This window comes from Eubalaena glacialis, chromosome 2 (genome assembly GCF_028564815.1).
Source record: "Eubalaena glacialis isolate mEubGla1 chromosome 2, mEubGla1.1.hap2.+ XY, whole genome shotgun sequence".
NCBI lineage: Eukaryota > Metazoa > Chordata > Mammalia > Artiodactyla > Balaenidae > Eubalaena > Eubalaena glacialis.
The window spans coordinates 152763878-152782866 of NC_083717.1; the positions used below are offsets into that span (position 1 = coordinate 152763878).

Sequence of the window (18989 nt, forward strand, 5' to 3'; positions counted from 1 at the left end):
AGTAAGAAACAAGGGGGAGAGCTGAATAAATAGTGTATAGCTCTCTAATGTACTGACTCTGACCTTCACAATATAATTGCAGTGTTACAAGTTGAAGTTGTAGAACATCATATTCATATAAGTACAAAAATATTTTAGAAAACTACTTAATTTTCCCATAACTACAGATTAGGAGTTGACATAACAAACCTTTCTGAGTTATAGTTTTCCTTGGAGAAGTAGACTGTTCATTTTTCATAGGCTGGTGCTTCTCATACATTTTGTTGTTGTTACCCAGAACAAAGAAGACAGTGAAAAGGATGAAAAGAGGGATGAGGAGAGGCAGAAGTCAAAACGGGGACGACCTCCTTTAAAATCTACTCTTTCATCAAACATGCCATATGGTTTGTCTAAGACTCCAAACAGCGACGGAAAATCAGGTACCAGAAGTGCTCACATCAATATGCCAGACAGCTCACCTCTGTCAAATGGAATGGAAGGTGCTCAATTCTGAGAATCACTGGTTTTTTAAAAATCAATAATAAAAATAATAAAACTTCAGTTATGTGAGAGATTCACAGAAAGTCATCTAGGTTTTTTTTTTTTTTTTTTAAGGAATCAATTTTATTTATTTATTTTTGGTTGCGTTGGATCTTTGTTGCTGTGCGCGGGCTTTCTCTAGTTGCGGCGAGCGGGGGCTACTCTTCGTTGCGGTGCACGGGCTTCTCATTGCGGTGGCTTCTCTTGTTGCGGAGCATGGGCTCTAGGCATGTGGGCTCCAGTAGTTGTGGCTCACGGGCTCTAGAGCGCAGGCTCAGTAGTTGTGGTGCACGGGCTTATTTGCTCCACGGCATGTAGGATCTTCCCGGACCAGGGATCGAACCTGTGTCCCCTGCCTTGGCAGGCGGATTCTTAACCACTGCACCACCAGGGAAGTCCCTCCTAGGCTTTTACTATATGATTTAAACTACAAAATTTGATTTGAAGAAAATGTTTATTTTGCTGTATCATGTTTATTTAAAATTTAGTGATGTTTTACTTAATTAGGGATAACTTTTCTTGTTAATACCGTAGGAATTTCTTTTTTAAAAAAATTATTTATTTATTTTTGGCTGCGTTGGGACTTCGTTGCTGCGAGCGGGGTCTACTCTTTGTTACGGTGCGCGGGCTTCTCATTGCAGTGGCTTCTCTTGTTGCGGAGCACGGGCTCTAGGTGCGCGGGCTTCAGTAGTTGTGGCACATGGGCTTAGTTGCTCCGTGGCATGTGGGATCTTCCCGGACCAGGGCTCGAACCCATGTCCCCTGCGTTGGCAGGCGGATTCTTAACCACTGCACCACCAGGGAAGCCCCCGTAGGAATATTCTATTTTAACAGAGGGTGGGTTGACAAGCCATGCATCCTCCTGTGTGCTGCACTGTCCTACAAAGCATGTGCCAGTGTCTCCTGTAATCTATTGCTGTTCACCTAGGATATTTCAATAAAGTTGTGACTGTGTTGGTCAAAGACAGGACAAACTAATGTGGTAGAGGCATGTTTTGTGATGAATATAGGTGAACATATTTTATTCTGATTTTACCGTTTTTCCCACTTTTCTACCGCTGTATATTTTTCCATGTAATTTAAGAAATGTTAAATTTGGAAAACGTTCATATAAAAATTTCCCTCCCTTGAAGAAAAAAGCTTTTTTGAACCACAGGATTGCCATGAATCCACCATGTGGAGAAAACGGCATCTTTCCTCCTCTTTACTGCCACCTGCTGGAAGGTTGTCATAATACACAAATGCAAGATGTCCACAAAGTGGAAGTTGCCCTCTTAGAGGCATGCCCATGTGCAGTGTACAGTCTACAGAACTATACATGGTCTTGCTAAACTACTTCATAAAAGTAAAAAACTACTTTTTAAAAAAAATTTATTTATTTTGTTTATATTTATTTTTGGTCTTCGTTGCTGCGTGCAGGCTTTCTCTAGTTGTGGCGAGCGGGGGCTACTCTTTGTTGCGGTGCGTGGGCTTCTCATTGTGGTGGCTTCTCTTGTTGTGGAGCACTGGCTCTAGCTGCGTGGGCTTCAGTAGTTGAGGCACGTGGGGTCAGTAGTTGTGGCTCACGGGCTCTAGAGTGCAGGCCCAGTAGTTGTGGCACACGGGCTTAGTTGCTCCGGGGCATGTGGGATCTCCCCGGACCAGGGCTCGAACCCGTGACCCCTGTATTGGCAGGCGGATTCTTAACCACTGTGCCACCAGGGAAGTCCCTACTTTTTTTAACATGAGAAAAAATTCTAAATTCTGTATATGATAAAACCACAAAATAAAACTACGTACCTTTTCACTTAAAAAGTACATTTAAGCTTGCTTTTTTGCAATTCTTTAGAATATGAGCACCATGTGGGTAGAATTTTTATATTTTACAACTTCTATACCATCTTAGAACCCTAGTTATTATTTTAAAAATTCGCTGAGTTAAAGAGAATGATTTAAGGTAGCTGGCCTATACTTTCCTGTCTCTTAATCAGAGGAATATTTAAAGTTTTGAGAATTCAAGCTTCTCATTCTTTACATCTTTTCAGAATTAAGTAGAATATCATATTCCTTTCTAAGGACACAAAATGGGCATCTCATTTATTAATCAGTACCTTCTAGATCTCAGATCAAACCACTTAACATATTAACTTCATATCTCAGTACTAGTCCTTTGATTTTTCTAGGGGTTACTGTAGCCTGAATACGATACTAGTAAAAATTGCAAAATAGCTCTTTTATAGAATTGAGACAGTAATATTTTCTATGCAATGTATTTTCACATGGAATTTGAGGTCTCCCCTCCCCCATTTTTGGCACAAATGTATGATTTTTTTAATTTTTATTTTTTAAAATTTATTTATTTATCTTTGGCTGCGTTGGGTCTTCGTTGCTGCGCGTGGGCTGTCTCTAGTTGTGGTAAGCGGGGGCTACTCTTCGTTTTGCTGTGCGGGCTTCTCATTGCGGTGGCTTCTCTTGTTGCGGAGCACAGGCTCTAGGTGCGCGGGCTTCAGTAGTTGCGGCGTGCGGGCTCAGTAGTTGCGGTGTGTGGGCTCAGTAGTTGTGGCGCGTGGGCTCTATAGCACAGGCTCAGTAGTTGTGGTGCACAGGCTTAGTTGCTTTGCGACACGTGGGATCTTTCCGGACCAGGGCTTGAACCCGTGTCCTCTGCATTGGCAGGCGGATTCTTAACCATTGTGTCACCAGGGAAGTCCTGATTTATTTTACATAAGAAATTTCTACAAGGAGGTATTCAGAGGTACTTGATTAAGAGTTTTGTCTTTGGCAGAATTTTTATTATAAAATTGCATTGGTAATTAAGATAGAAACCTTTGTAATACAGTATTTCCTCTTGCAGACTCCTGTTCATCTGATAGTGAAACAGAAGACCTTTTAGAAAAGAATTTGATGAATGAAGAACTTTCTCCTGATATTAAAGAAGAATTAGAAAAAAATGAAAGTTTAAGTGATGATAAACTAGATGAAGAAAATCCAAAGATTGCTGCACATATATTAAAAGAAAATGATAGGACTCAAATGCAGCCTTTAGAAACCTTGAAGTTAGAAGTTGGAGAGAATGAACAAATAGTACAGATTTTTGGAAATAAAGTGGAACAAGCAGAAGAAGTTAAGAAAGAGGCAGAAAAATCTCCTAAAGGAAAGGGAAGACGAAGCAAGACAAAAGATCTTTCTTTAGAAATTATAAAGATTTCATCATTTAGCCAGGATGAAGCAGGAACTGAACCTCATATAGAAGCTCAGAGTATAGAATTTTCTTCATTAGACAGTAAAAACTTTTCTTCTGCTACAGAAGATGAAATTGACCAATGTGCAAAAGAAAAAAAGTTGAAACGGAAAATACTGGGACAGTCATCACCAGAGAAAAAAGTAAGAATTGAGAATGGAATGGAAATGACAAATAGCATTTCTCAAGAAAGGACCAGTGATTGTGTTGCATCTGACGGAATGAAAAACTTAAATTTTGAACAACACTTTGAAATAGAAAATGAAGGAATGCCATCATTAATAGCAGAGCCAAACCAGTGCATTCAAGAATTGACTAAAGAAAAATTTGATAGTCCAGCTGAAGAAACTGTAAATACTCCGCTAAAAGAAGAAGAGGATGCAATGCCTCTGATTGGGCCGGAAACCTTGGTTTGCCATGAAGTAGATTTGGATGATTTGGATGAAAAGGATAAGACCAGTACTGAGGATGTAGTAGTTGAAAGCTCTGAATCTAACTCTCTTGTTTCTATTCCACCTGCCCTACCTCCTGCAGTACAGCATAACTTTTCAGTAGCTTCACCACTTACTCTCAGCCAAGATGAGTCTCGAAGTATAAAAAGTGAGAGTGACATAACCATTGAGGTTGATAGTATTGCTGAAGAATCTCAAGAAGGTCTCTGTGAGAGGGAATCAGCAAATGGATTTGAAGCCAGCGTTGCCTCTGGTACCTGTAGTATAATTGTTCAAGAAAGAGAGAGCAGAGAGAAGGGTAAGGACTTCCTAGGGAGAAAATCAACCGTTATATTAAAACCAAAAACTAGTAAGCCAAGAGTTTTAGGAACTAATGATCTGTTAAGTACCCTCCCTCCTTCCTTCTCTCCTTCCTTCCTTCCTTCTTTCCTCTCTCCCTCCCTCCCCTTTTTTTTTTTTTTTTAACATACACATGGAAATTCGTGTAGAGTAGATAGGTGAATGAATGTTCTTGCTCTTGATTTTTTTTTTTCTAATTCTCTCTTTTCACTTATTTCAGGTCAGAAAAGGCCAAGTGATGGAACTAGTGGATTATTGGCAAAAAAGCAGAAGCGAACCCCAAAGCGAACAAGTGCTGTAGCCAAAAATGAAAAGAATGGAGCAGGTTGGTACTTTTCAATGCTGGCTTTAGTATGGTGTTAGTACTTTCAGCAGTTTGTTGGCTTGATCATTTGTGTCAGCTTAAAACTCAATTTGGTTCATTATGTTCTGAAAAGTAGCAATTTTTCCATTAGTTTTTAATCTGAAGGTGCTTGTCAATTTTATTTAGAGCTGGGATAGCTGTGGTTATTTTTTATGCTTATTTCATTTGTATTTCTTATGTAAAGCAGTTTAATATTAGAGGAATACATTTGGGAATCTTGAACAAAAGAAAAATAACATTTGCTCTGGTAATAAAAGCAGATTAAGTTTACATTTCTGAATGGAATGTTTTCCTTTAATCTAGAAAAATTGACTTTTAAATAGTAACACAGTAAGTTTGAAATATAGGGAAATAAAATTCTTATTGAAACAAACAGGAAAATTAGTAAACCAGTAAGAATAGATTACATGAAAAACAGATTTCTGTACAATAAGGAGTAAAATTAAGTTGTAGAATATAGTAAATAGAAATAAACATGGTTGATTTTGACAAATTAAAATTTTACCTCCAAAGCATGCCTTCATACAAGTCTGAAAGGGAAATTCTAGATTACAGTAGATACATATTTCAAGGAAGGGGCATATAATTTATTTAAGATAAAAGGCATTTCAAAGAAAAAGCTTTGAGCCATATTTCAAGTCCTCAATAACCAGATATGGCTAGTGGCTGGACAAGACAGGTCTAGAGTATAGAGAAAGAGTGATGGGAGATGAGACTAGAAAGACAGCAGGAATTACAAAGGGAAAATGAGTAACTTTACAGTGGATGAGCTGGGCAGACATCACCTTAGTCAAATGAAGTGAACACCACCAGCAATGGGACAAAGTGAAATGTACCACCTGACAGGATGCAATAAGAAGAACATAGCTGCACATCTGTAATATTCCTGTCAAAGATGTATATAACCTGACTGTAATCACGAGGACCCATCAACAAATTCAAACTGAAGCATGTTCTATAAAATAACTGGCCTATAATTTTAAAAATTGTCAAGGTCATGAAAGTCAAAGAAAGAGGAACCGTTCCAGATTAAAGGAGATTTATGAGGTGTGATAACTAAATGCAGTATATACTTCTCACCTGGATCCTACTGCTGTAAAGAACATTATCGGGTCAAGTAGAGATACTTGTGTGGGAGCTGAGGATTAGATGATAGTAATATATCTGTGTTAATTTTCTGATTTTGATGGTTGTATTATGGTTCTTTAGGAGTGTGGTGGTTTTTAAAACATATCCACAAATGTGTTGATATGTTTCCCTTCAAGAGGCAAAGCCTAATCTCTTCCTCTTGAGTACGGGCTGAATTTAGTGACTCCCTTCTAACTAATAAAATAAAGTGGACATGATGGAGTATGTCTTCAGAGAATAGGTCATAAAAAGCACTGCAAATTCCTTCCTGCTCTCCCTTGGATCACTTGCTCTGGGGGAAGTTAGCTGCCATGGTGTGAGGTCACTCAAGCAGTGTATGGAGAGGCCCACGTGGTGAGGAACTGAGCATATCCTGCCAACAGCCAGCAAGGAACTGAGGCCTCCCAACACTCACTAACAGCCATGTGAGTGAGCCATCTTGGAGCATATCCTTCAGCTCCAGTCAAGTCTTCAGAGACCAGAATCTTGGCTAAAAGCTTGACTGCAACCTCACAAGATTCCCTGAGCTGGACCACACAGCCAAGCTGTTCCCAGATTCTAACCCTCTGAAACCGTGTGAGACACTCAACATTTGTAGTTTTAAACTGCTAAGTTTTGGGCTAATTTGTAGATAACTAATACAGGGAGAATGTTCTTATTTGTAAGAAGAGAACACTAAAGTATTCAAATATGGCAGGGCAACTTATCCTCAAATGGCAGAAAAACATTCTTTGGTAGTTGTTCTTCTCTTTTTTATAAGTTTGAAGATTGTCTCAAAATAAAAAGTTAAAAAGATTAAAAAGGAAAAAAAAAAAGATCAGTTTTTCTTTTTGGAAAGAATCTTTGGCTTAACTAAGGCAGTGAAAGAAGGAATGAATTAAGAGAATTGGGACATAAAATCACTAGTACTCAATTATTATTTGTTAGATACGAGGAACTGGTTAACTGACATATAGCATATAGGAGTAGCAGCAGGCCGTTGGAAGAGTAATTTAGGGAATGTTGCTTTAGAGGTACCACGTATTAGGAAAATAAGGCTCTGGAGCTTCGAAGAAAGTCTGTTTTTAGAAGATAGTTGTTGAAGGATTACAAGATGATAAAGCTGCTATGGGAGAGTTGTAAAAAGAGAAGAAAAAGGACCAGAAGTGGAATTATGTGGCATATCCCTTTAAATGGGCCAGGAAGAGCAGAGTAGAAGCAGATTAGAGATAAATGAAAATCAGTTAACACTAGTTGGTTTGAATAAGAAAGACGTTTCAAATGCAATAGAATATTCAAGTAGGATTAAAGTATATTCATTGAATTTGGTGAATAGTGTTTGGGGCCCTAACAAGAGCATGGGAAGGAGACATGATTAGAAAGTATGGAAATAAGAATAACAAAGAATTTCTCTTTCATGAAATTTGACCCTAAAGAGAAGGAAAGAGGTGCCAGCTAAAGGGGGAGGTTTTCCTCTCCTTCCCTCCCTCTCTCTCTAAGGGTAGGAAAGCTTTAAGCATGTTCATAGACTCTGGAAAAAGAAGAAAGATAAAATGACATTGGGATATTTCAGAGAAGCTGGGGATAAATGGTTTCAAGAGTATAGCTGAAGAGATCAGTTTGCCCAGCATTATGTCTCCTCTTTTTGAGGCCAAAAAAGGGAGATAAGGACAGACACAGTAGGGGAGGGGCTGGGAAAGTGAGTGTGTAACCCTCAACTTTGCCTTTTCAGTAGAAGGGAAGGTTGGCTGTTGAGAGTGAATAGGATGGAAGTAGGGTGTAGACTTTGAAAAAAAGCAGAAAAAGTTGAGAGAAAATACTAATTTGTTATTAAGTGAAAACCAAAAGCATCTTTAAGTACACATTTGGTGAGGAGGGATGTAGACTTGCAAACAAATATCTGACACATTTTATATATTATACATATGTTAAAAGTTGGATGTGTATTTTGTGCTTGTTCATGTATATAGTTTGGGTTGGTCCCCTTTTGGGTTGTTTTTATGTTTTGTTTTAAACATAAATGGGGCAATACTATGCTTATTGTTTTTTAACTTTATCATTTCACCATGTATTTTGGATATTTTGCCATTTTTGTTCTTAGGAACTCTAGCTCATTCTTTTTAACAACTTTAGCACAGTATTCAATAATACTGATATATAATTCTTAGCCATTTCCCTTTTGGTGGGTATTTAGGTTATTTCCATCTTTTTATTGTTATAAAACTTAGCACATTTGTGCATTTATTTCTTTAGGATACCGAAAAGTGTAATTACTGGGTCCGTTGCATTTTAATATTTGAGATTTTTATCATTTATAACCTGAGCCAATTTTTTCTTATTATAGGACAAAGCAGTGATAGTGAAGATCTTCCTGTCCTAGACAATTCAAGTAAATGTACCCCAGTAAAGCATCTTAGTGTATCTAAGCCACAGAAGCTTGCACGATCTCCTGCAAGAATATCCCCTCACATCAAAGATGGAGAAAAAGATAAACAGAAAGAAAAACATCCGAATTCATCTCCTCGGACATATAAGTGGAGTTTTCAACTCAGTAAGAAGCTTATAGAAAACTTGAATGTATATTACAAAGTGGTATATATTTTGAAATGTCAAAATAAGGAATAATGATTAGCAAATTCATTTATTTAGGTATCCTAAATGTTGTCTTATTAATAATCACTACTTATTATCTTAAATACAAATCTGTGTCTTTTCATAATACTAACTTGATAAATATTGATTGGAGAAAGCTCTCCAGTTATGGAATGAGACATGTATGATTTATATAAATTGATGAAACTTAAACACCCTTTCTTGTACTGACAACTGGAAATAACTAATAAATGAGGAAAACATCAATACAAAGACACTATTTGTATAAATAACTACAATTATAGATCATAGTTGCTGTATGTTGATGTTTCCTTGTGCTTTTCTGATTATTTCAGTAATACATCATTAAGTAATACATGTTTAGTGGAATATTTGGGATATATATAGAAATCTTATTCATGAATTTAATTAAGGTCTTCCATTTTTATAGAGCCTTATTTAGTGTACTGTTAGGTTTTAATAAACTAAAGCTTTTGTTGATTTATGAGTTGGACTTTTGATAGAACTGCCATCTTTTTTTCTCATAGAATTATTTTTAAATCCAAATTAACTTTTTTTCCCTTTTAGATGAATTAGATAACATGAACAGTACGGAGAGAATCTCTTTTCTCCAAGAAAAACTACAGGAAATCAGAAAGTATTACATGTCTTTGAAGTCTGAAGTTGCAACCATAGATAGGAGGAGAAAAAGATTAAAAAAGAAAGACAGAGAAGGTAATTTGATTATAATTTTTCTTCCCCCTATTTTTCAAATATATATCCTATCACTTTAGAAGATTTAGGTTTGCCACTTTTTAATATAGTATATATTTATTAATTGTTATCTTTAGATTCCTAGTGTTTTCTTCTTTGTTGCTATTGTTGAAGTGAGTCAACAACTGAATCAGAATGAGACTCTTGAAAGAGACTATGAACTGTTTTACAAAATGTGTGATTTTACTAAATGTGGTGGGTTCTTAAGAAGAGCTTACTCCCTCTGAATTTCTCTCAACTGCTCAACAAACATTTATTGGCTGCCTATTAACAGGCACTATATTTGTCATTATGGGGTTCATCAAAATGAAGAGGGATATGGCTTATCCTCTAGGAGATTATCTTGTTGGGATCATAAGTCATTTCCTAAGCAACTACTATATAAGATAGTTCAGCTTAGAACATTAATGCACACATACCATATGCCAGGCCCTCTTTCAGGTGGTGGAAGTACAGAGATGAATGAGATACAGACCTCGATCTCAAAGTCTTAACGTCTAGCGGAACTGTATGTTGAGGGCCCTGAGAGTGATATTAACAAGAACAGGAGTTGGTGGAAGTAGAGATGACTTCGGAATAATCATGAGGAGAGAATAGCATCTGAACTAAACCTTAAAAATGTATAGGATTGACTTCTAGTTAAACATTGACATCTCATATCTACCCCAAGCCCAGGCCTCACTAAAATAATAGTAAAGAATAGTAAAAGCCCTGTACCCACAAGGACGAGAGAATGGGACCGCAGACTGACTACGGTAGACAAGAAGTGTCAGCAGCGTACCTTTTGGAAGCTGAGAAGCAGATGGACTGTAAGTGTCCTAGCAGATGACAGAATGCTAAACACCTGAGCCTGTGTATCCTTCTAGTGGGACAAAACAGTGAGAAGCAAGCCAATTCATCCTACATCACCCCAGAAAAGCTCTGAGGACAGTGTGAGGTGTGAGGATGGAAATCGGAGATGGTTTGAAAAAGGAAGGAGAAATTGGATCCTTTCATCCCACCCTCTTTTCCCCTAACTCCAGCAGAAAATAGGAGATTAAGTTATTGGAGGCTGAGAGGGATCAACAGGCTTATAGAAAGACTCAGGGACACCAGCCATAGCTGAAGGTGAGGGTTAAGTGCTAAACCAAAAATAATGAGCTTGAGTGAAAGTTTCCAGTACTAAATGATGAGACTCCTGTCCCTTTTCCAACCAACGATCTCATCTTGTCTCTCTGAAAGCTGGTAACTAAGCTTATGCTCTTTCCTGGAAGGAGATTGGAAGATTCCTCTGGAGAAACTGGTCAGCCCAAGGGAAGTTGGAGTTTCCTGAACCAAAAAGCAAAATCCTTACAAATCACTATGTGTGCACTGCCCAACATTTAAAAGCCCGGCGGCCTCATGTATAGCTTCCAGTTAGCTTTTTAATGCTCCCCCTTAAATATGGAAGCCACAAGACCAGATGTTTGAGGAAAGCCTTTACATAAAGACAGAAACCAAAATATTCCATAGAAAAAAGGAACTTGGACAATGTGCCATATAAAAACAACAAACTATAATTAATATCCAGGGTTACAGGAAAGATATTGCAGTCTTGAAACAAGAATATGATACTATCAGTGAAATTCAGAGAACATGAAGTATCTCTTAAAAATTAAAAATATGATATTTGGAATAAAAAAAAATAAATAGAAGGGTAAGATAGCAAGGCTAAAGAAATCCCAGTAAAAGATCAAAAAGATAATAGAGAATAACTAAGAGAAGTATAGGATCTGGCTGGGAGATCCAACTTCTGAATCATAGGATTTCTAGAAAGAGAACACTGAATAAACATAGGAGGAAGTTGTGATCAAAGAAATAAGAAAAACTTCCAGAACTGAAGGAGATGGGTTAGAAAATTGAAAGGACTCCCTGCGACCTCTATAAAGAATGGGGGAAAAAAATCACACCAAAGCACATTATGAAATTTCAGAACCCTGTGGATAAAGGTAAGGTTCCAAAAGCTTACCATATAAAGGTATATACAAAAAACTGGGTCTCAGAACAGCATCAGATTTCTCACGTCAGATTTCTCAGTGGTGACACTAAAAACTGGAAGCCAAGCTATTAAGATAATATGACATCCAGCAAACAAGGAATCCCACATAGGAAAACAGTATGGAAAATCTCAAGGTGATGGCACATGGAAGCCCTAGAATGATCACTGCATAACAGGCCTACAAAGCAACTATTTCAGGAATAGGATGGAACAGGAGGGGAGGGCTCTAGGAGGGATGTCCCTTTAAGAAAAAAACAGTAAATTATCTGATAGGCTTGCCCATCTTGAGAGAAGTTTTCTATCTATGGCAGAGAGTTAGGGGATGAATTACTAATAAAATGGCCTGTGTCATATGTGGTCTTGAATCATTCTACTCCAAGTCCAGCAGTTTTCAATTCCTGGAAATATGATGGAGCAAAAGGAAAGAGATCGACCTTCCATGTTTGTCCTTCTCTTTAAAAACTGTAAATAGCAAGAAGTCTTTACAGAATTTTTAAACACAGAAAGAAGAACAAATTAAATTGAGCTTTTCTTCAGAGAACCTTCAACGGCTTTGAGTTTCCTAAAGGTCATATAAGTTCAGACAACTAAAAAGATGATTTTCTTATAGTCTTCTTCCCTTTTTTGTTTTCTTAATTTTTTGTGTGTGAAGTGACTTATTAAAGTGAAACATTGAGTGACTTCTAGCACATATATTAGAATTTGTAGTAATGAGTTACATGTCATATTGGCAGTACACACATTGAGGGATGTATACTTAAACAAAAATTAAGACTTCAAGTAAAATAGGAATAATTGGGCAAAGATTAGCAGGAGATAGGAGGGCCCTGCAAAGAAAAAAGTAAAAACTAAAAAATGACAGAGCACCTGATGCATAGAGTAATGATCTTTAATCCATGCTCCATGCTCCTGGAGAGTTTTGTTAAAGTCATTTGAAGACTTTTTCTAATCACTCACCCACATTTCCATCCTGATCCCATGATTCTGATACCTGACTTAGATTACTGCTTCTTGCTTATGAGAGTTTTGTGTCCATCGGGTATATTGGGACAGGATAAAGATAGGAAGCCAACGGTTAGCTGGTTAAAAGAAATTCTCTAGGATAAGTGAATTCTTTTATGGTCCTATAACCTAGAGATAAAGCAGGAATTTGCTATAGTGAAAATTTATCTCAGGTTGATCTCGTTTCTGATTTGGGACAAGGTGAGTTTCTTTCAGGGATCTTTCAAGTAGGGATTTAAGATTTTATATCTCTTTAGTCTTTACATTTTCTGGTGCCTTTTTTGAACTGAGTTACTTAAGTGATGAGAGACTGATTCTACTCAATTGAGCCAAACAAAATTTTTGCTGACAAAATGTTGTTATTCCTTCATGCACCATTTAAGAGGACTATAATTGAAGTGAATAATGTTAAGAAATTCATTTCTAATTTGCCGGTGGCTGGGTATCTGTGTGTGATAGTTTTCAGGTCTAATATAGCTTTTTTGATTCTACAGTGTCTCATGCAGGAGCCTCCATGTCATCTGCTTCATCAGACACTGGAATGAGTCCCTCCTCCTCATCTCCCCCACAGAACGTACTTGCTGTAGAATGCAGGTGATAAATGTTTTCTCTGCCTTCCCAGCAGTTTGCTGCCAAGGACATAAATCCCAAAACCCTGAAATACAACCACAGAAAGCACTCAACTGGTTTGACATTGCTAAATATATCCTGTACACTTTTCCAGGCTGGATTGTATCTATTCCCTTCTCTTTTCTTTTTTTTTTCTGTTGCAAAAAAATAAGCTGATTAATAACTGAAGTTTAGGCAGCCTGCCATATTTGTCATAATTTTTCCTTTTTAATTTTTTTTTTTCGTTTTTTTGTGAAGATAGAAAAAGGGCACTTAGCAAATTTGAATTTGTATAATAAAGCTTTCAGGTGTTATAGAAATCATAGACAAGCAAGTGCACATGATAAACATCAAAATACCCAGCTAAATAGTTACTGCTGCACTTTCACTGAGATGTATTTGAACACTTGGTGAGTAGGGGGTTTATGTTGTGTTTTTTTATTGTTGTTGTTGGTTTTCTTTTTTTTCTTTTTTTTTTTTTTGTGGAAGCACTTGCTATTTAGAACTGCCAAAGTATATGTTCAGCAGTGTGCCCAGGTTTAAGGTGTAAATGGGACAAAATAAATTGTGAAAGGAAGTGTAGTTGACTGAAAACTACAGTTGTAATAAGTCTTCCACTTTTTATAGGATTTTTGAGCACACAATTATGCAAATATTTTAATGTTTATTAATGTTTACAGTGGAATTGTGAATAAGTTTTCAGTGGACTATCTTATCCCTTGACAAAAATATTTTGTCTTTTTTCTATGTAATTTCAGAGTTTTTATTTTGTTACAAAAAGACAAAAATGAAATATATAACAACAATGAAGTTATTTAACAAGATTTCTAAAGCTGAAAATTTTGTGTAAAATAAGGTATTATCTTGCAACTTGTTAAATATATTTATTCAGACATTGGATGTTGTATTTTTATGTATTTTTTAAAATATTAATAAAATTGAAAAAAAGAAAATTCTAGGTTAATTCACTCTTCGAATGACAATAGCTCTCAGCTGTCCCTTTTACAGGAGGTTGCGTCCAGCGGCTTTGCCTGTACTGAAGGGAGTCTGTCTCAGTCCTTCAAACAGTGTAGAACTATAAATGGGCATCTGGATCATTAAAGTATGTCCTCGTTTAGAAACTTTGGCAGTCCTAGTACTTAAACTGTTCTGAGGATCAAATTTTTGGTTGCCCTTAAGATATTTTGTCACAGTTTTTATGTTTGCTATACTGCCGAATAAATTTATATCTCCCAAAGTTGAGATGCAACAACTAAGTAAAGCAATTATGTATGCTTTGTTTGTGAATTGTTTCACAGACTGATACATTTTGTAAATAATTCTTCCAAAACCATGTATTTAAAGCAGTTTTGCCATATACATTATGTAAAAAGGTGATTTTTTAAAATCAGTTTTTAAATTCATGTTTGTACATTGAAAGGGGTTTTTTTTAAACCTCCTTTCCTGTGTTTAATATGCGTAGAGTAATAACCTAGACGCTCTAGACTGTATATCAGGATCTGATTTACAAGAACAGAGTCAGAGCCAAACACTAGTGATGGCATAGCATTACTGAAATCATTGTTTCTTAATTTCATTTTACCACATTGTGAACTTGTGATTCAGATTCCTTCCATTTTCGCAGAGAATTAAAAACAAAAAAGTACTCTTGTAAAATGCACTTTTCTGTCTTTTCTTTGCAAAGCAGAAGTATTTCAATGTAAAATAAAAATGGAGCTCAGTGGGCAGTATTAATAAAGGCCATGTTTTAAACATAGGCTTTATATTTTTAGTTTTCATTTAACTGATTGTTTTTTTCCCCTAAGTGCCAATAACTCACAGTTGGAAAACCAGACTTCATAAAACAAAGCATATTCAATATATTCTTCATGTCTCTACAATTAAATATATCTAGTACTTAATTATAAAAATTTTAAAAGTGCATCATTCAAATACAGTTGGAACTAGGAGGCAACTTTAGATTCATACATTAGATATTTTAATGATTTATCAGCTTGAATATTGTCCTTTCTAATCAGTATAAATCTGGTAATGATGTACTGGGATCTTGCTACAGAGAGTAAAACTATATATTCATTGAATGAGTATATGGACACTTAAAATCCTTTTATTTTGGGGGGCTGGAAAGGATTATGAAAGTTATTGAATTTTGTAAGAATACTGACTAGGTATTAAATTCAAATATTGACCATATTTTGAGATTAGCTAAATTTTGAGTAGATAGCTCTTGCATATGATTAAAAAAATAAAAATATACTCTTTAATACCTAAAATGGAAGGTGCTATCTATAAAATCAAGTTATTTGAAGATTATGGAGATTTCTATTTTAATATTCCATGTGTGCTTTTATTATTGTTTATGTTAAATTTCTAGTTTTCCTGCCCTTTACTAAGAAAGATGTTTGTATTTAGCACATATATGCTATGTCGTCTACGAAATTGCTTTTAATTGGAAATCTTTATGCATCATGCTATTAATTTGCTTATATACCTTTCTTATACGCCCTGTAGTATAACATAGCTATCAACATTGTGGAAGCATTTGAAGCTATATTCAACCACACATTTTAGAATTCAGGCATCAAAAATTTATGAATTTTTGATCATCAAAAATTTATTGGGTATCTTCAATGTGCCAGGCATTGTGCTAAGGCTCAGGAGACCTAACAGTGAACATGACAGAAAAAAGTCCCTGTATTTGTGGACTGCATAATCTAAAGAGTTATATGTTAAACAATTATCCCATGTAATTCTTTTTTTAAATTAATTAATTAATTAATTTTTGGCTGCGTTGGGTCTTCATTGCTGCGTGCGGGCTTTCTCTAGTTGCGGTAAGCAGGGGCTACTCTTTGTTGCTGTGCATAGGCTTCTCGTGGTGGCGTCTCTTGTTGCGAAGCATGGGCTCTAGGCGCACGGGCTTCAGTAGTTGTGGCACGCAGGCTCAGTAGTTGTGGCTCACGGGCTCTAGAGCGCAGGCTCAGTAGTTGTGGCGCACGGGCTTAGTTGCTCCGCCGCACATGGGATCTTCCCGGCCCAGGGCTCGAACCCGTGTCCCCTGCATTGGCAGGCAGTTTCTTAACCACTGTGCCACCAGGGAAGCCCCCATGTAATTCTTAACTGCAGGTGTGATTAGCATATGAAGTTATGGTGTGCCACGAGAAAACGATACAGAGCCCAACTAGTTTGAAGGCAAAGATGGTCTGCGAAGACTTTGCAGAGAAAGCAACAGTAAAACTGGGCCCCAGTGGGGATTATAAATTGGTTAGACAAATGGGAGGAGAGATATGGTGAGTAAAATGCTCAGGCACATTGAGGAGGAGAAATTGGTGGTAAGAGAACAGACCTGAGGCAGAAGAAGCAGGAGCCAGGTAAAGCAGAGTTATTCAGGCATTGCCTAAATCTTATACCTGCCCATCTCAGCCTGTTGCTCCTTCTGTCCCCCCCAACTCTCATCCCTACTTATCGAGAGCCATTTCAAGAGCCACTTTTCCAGGAAGCTTTTGCTGACTTCTTACCACCCCCCAGAATATCACACTCTTTTATGCTCTGATAGCATTTTCAATCTGTATTATTTTACTTGACAACTCACCTTGTATTGAATATATTGCATTTACTTATGCCTGTGTCTTTCTACCCTACTAGATGTTTAGTTCCCTAAGTACTCCTCAGTCACAGGGGTATCCCACAAAGTGCCTGGTCCAGCATCTAACGTATAGTAAGATGGTCAAAAACTATGTTTACTTAAATTGAGAAAAATTACTTTTGAATTGCTATTGTATTTTTACCAGTGATCCTTATGCACAAAGTCAGACATTTAAAAGTTGTCTTTGGTGTTCTTTTCATAAAGTGATTTAAAAGTATCATTTGAAAAATGTAAAACTTGTTTAACTCTCTAATCCCCAACTTAAAATATTCTTAAGCTGATGAGTTCTTTTTCCTCCTCTCCTTGTTTCTTCTTCCCTTCCCTCTTCCATTACTGTCATGCAGTTACAGACAGACTTTTGTTCCATTACAGGAAGACTACAGTATGTGATAGCATTCATCATCAGTGAAGGTTGAATGACTCTTAAAATGGAGTTTGCATTAATAGGGAATTTCTAACAAATACATACTTGGTGTTTTCAGCATATAAATATTTTTTTAGTCCTTTACATTTATTAACAAAATCAAATGATGTTTTCCATGTTGAGAAGGACAACAAAACCTTTTTTATTCATAGAGACCCATTATATCTTTTTAAACAGAATAAGAAGGGCACTGTTTATAATTCTGGAATTTGTAGTTAACATAATTATGAAGCCATCTTCATTTTGTAATCTATACCATGCAAAATTCATTTTAAAAAGTTCTACTTTTGAAAAACTTAAGGAACTTCCATGTAAATATAATAAATGACTACTCTGCACAGGTAATTGGATTTCTTCTCAAGGCTAAGTTACTCTTGAACAATCTGATTCAAGAGTCTCACCAGTTTAGGGTTGCCAGATTTAGCAAATAAAAATACAGGATACCCAGTTAAATTTGAACTTTAGCCAAACAACAAATAATTTTTTAGTATGTCTCATGTAAAAATTGTTATTTATCTGAAATTAAAATTTAACTGGGCATCCTATATTTTATCAGCAAATCCCACAACTAGTTCCTTTACTGTTATATTCCAGTACATGTTAACCTCTAGAGAACCTTGGTCTCTGATGGAGGATAATAAACTGCTGAAGTTTCCCTTGGTTTCCAAGGATGAATGGTCCTGGGAAGTCCGTAAGTGATTTCTAGAATTAACCATTTCTGTGATGCAGTCATTATCTCCACAATTGGCCCTATAATAGCTAAGCTTTAACAAGATAGTTGTGAACACAGATTCTACTGGTAGTGTGCCTTTGATGGGGCACCTTTCCCACCAGTTGCTAACTGCTCTCAGAAATTCTCTTTGATCCTTATCCAAACCTACTCTTAAATAAAAACCTAAACTAAATCTGACTGCATTAAAATTAAAAACTTCTCTATGACAAGACATTTAATGATTATGAATAGAGCCACTGTAAATATTCATTTCTCGGGTAAACACCTAGGAGTAACTTTTGTATGACTGTACCATTTTGCATCCCCACCAGCAACACACAAGAGTTCCAGCTGCACTACGTCCTTGTCAGCACTGGATACTGTCAGATGTTTTTGTTTTTTAGCAGTTCTAATAGTTGTGATATTTAGAAACGTCAAGTGATTTGCCCATGTTCAAACAGTTAGCTAAGTTATAAATGACTGCTTATAAATCCTACTGAGCAGAATCCCAGACCCTGTAAGTTCTCCTTAACCATACCAAGTGTTGGGGAGGATGCAGAAGAACTAGAACTCTTACCCTGCTGGTGAGAATACAAAATGGTACAACTACTTTGGAAAATTTTTGGCAATTTGTTAAAAATTTAAACATATGACCTAGCCATTCCACTCCTAGATATTTAGCCAAGAGAAATGAAAGCATGCCCACATATAGCAACTTTATTAATAACAAATACTTAAAACAACCCAAATGCCCATCCACTGGTGAATGGATTAATAAATTATTGCATATCCATACAGTGCAATACAACTCAGTAGCAAAAAGGAACAGATGATACAGGCAACAAATTCGATGAATCTCAATTATGCTGAGTGAAAGAAGCCAGTCAAAAAAGAGTACACACTTTGACTGCATTTATATAAAATTATAGAAAATACACATTAGAGCAACAGAAAGCAAGTCATTGGGTTCTTGGAAAGTTGGTGGGGGCCGTGGCGTGGGTGGCCTGGGAGGGAGAGATTAGACGGGCCAAGGAAACATCTGGGGGTGACGGTTGTGTTCATTATTTTGGTGGTTGTGATGATGGTTTCATGGGTGTACACATATGTGAAAATTAATGAAAGTGTATACTTTAAGTGTGTGCAGATTGAATGTAAAGGAAAACAATCTTCTAAAACAAAAAAGGATAGGGAACATGCAAACCCAAAGTCACTGTG

General features: G+C 36.6%; 1 protein-coding gene across 2 annotated transcripts in view; it reads left to right on the forward strand.

Moving 5' to 3' along the window:
* Nucleotides 1-13814, forward strand: part of ARID4A (AT-rich interaction domain 4A) — a 55304-nt gene extending 41490 nt beyond the window's left edge. For both annotated transcript variants that reach the window (XM_061180881.1, XM_061180879.1), the window contains 6 exons: nt 278-419; nt 3353-4489; nt 4751-4855; nt 8346-8552; nt 9182-9328; nt 12881-13814. In XM_061180881.1, coding sequence (XP_061036864.1) covers nt 278-419; nt 3353-4489; nt 4751-4855; nt 8346-8552; nt 9182-9328; nt 12881-12984 — 1842 coding nt within the window. In that variant the 3' untranslated portion in view covers nt 12985-13814. The remainder of the gene's footprint in view (nt 1-277; nt 420-3352; nt 4490-4750; nt 4856-8345; nt 8553-9181; nt 9329-12880) is intronic.
* Nucleotides 13815-18989: the final 5175 nt, after the last annotated feature.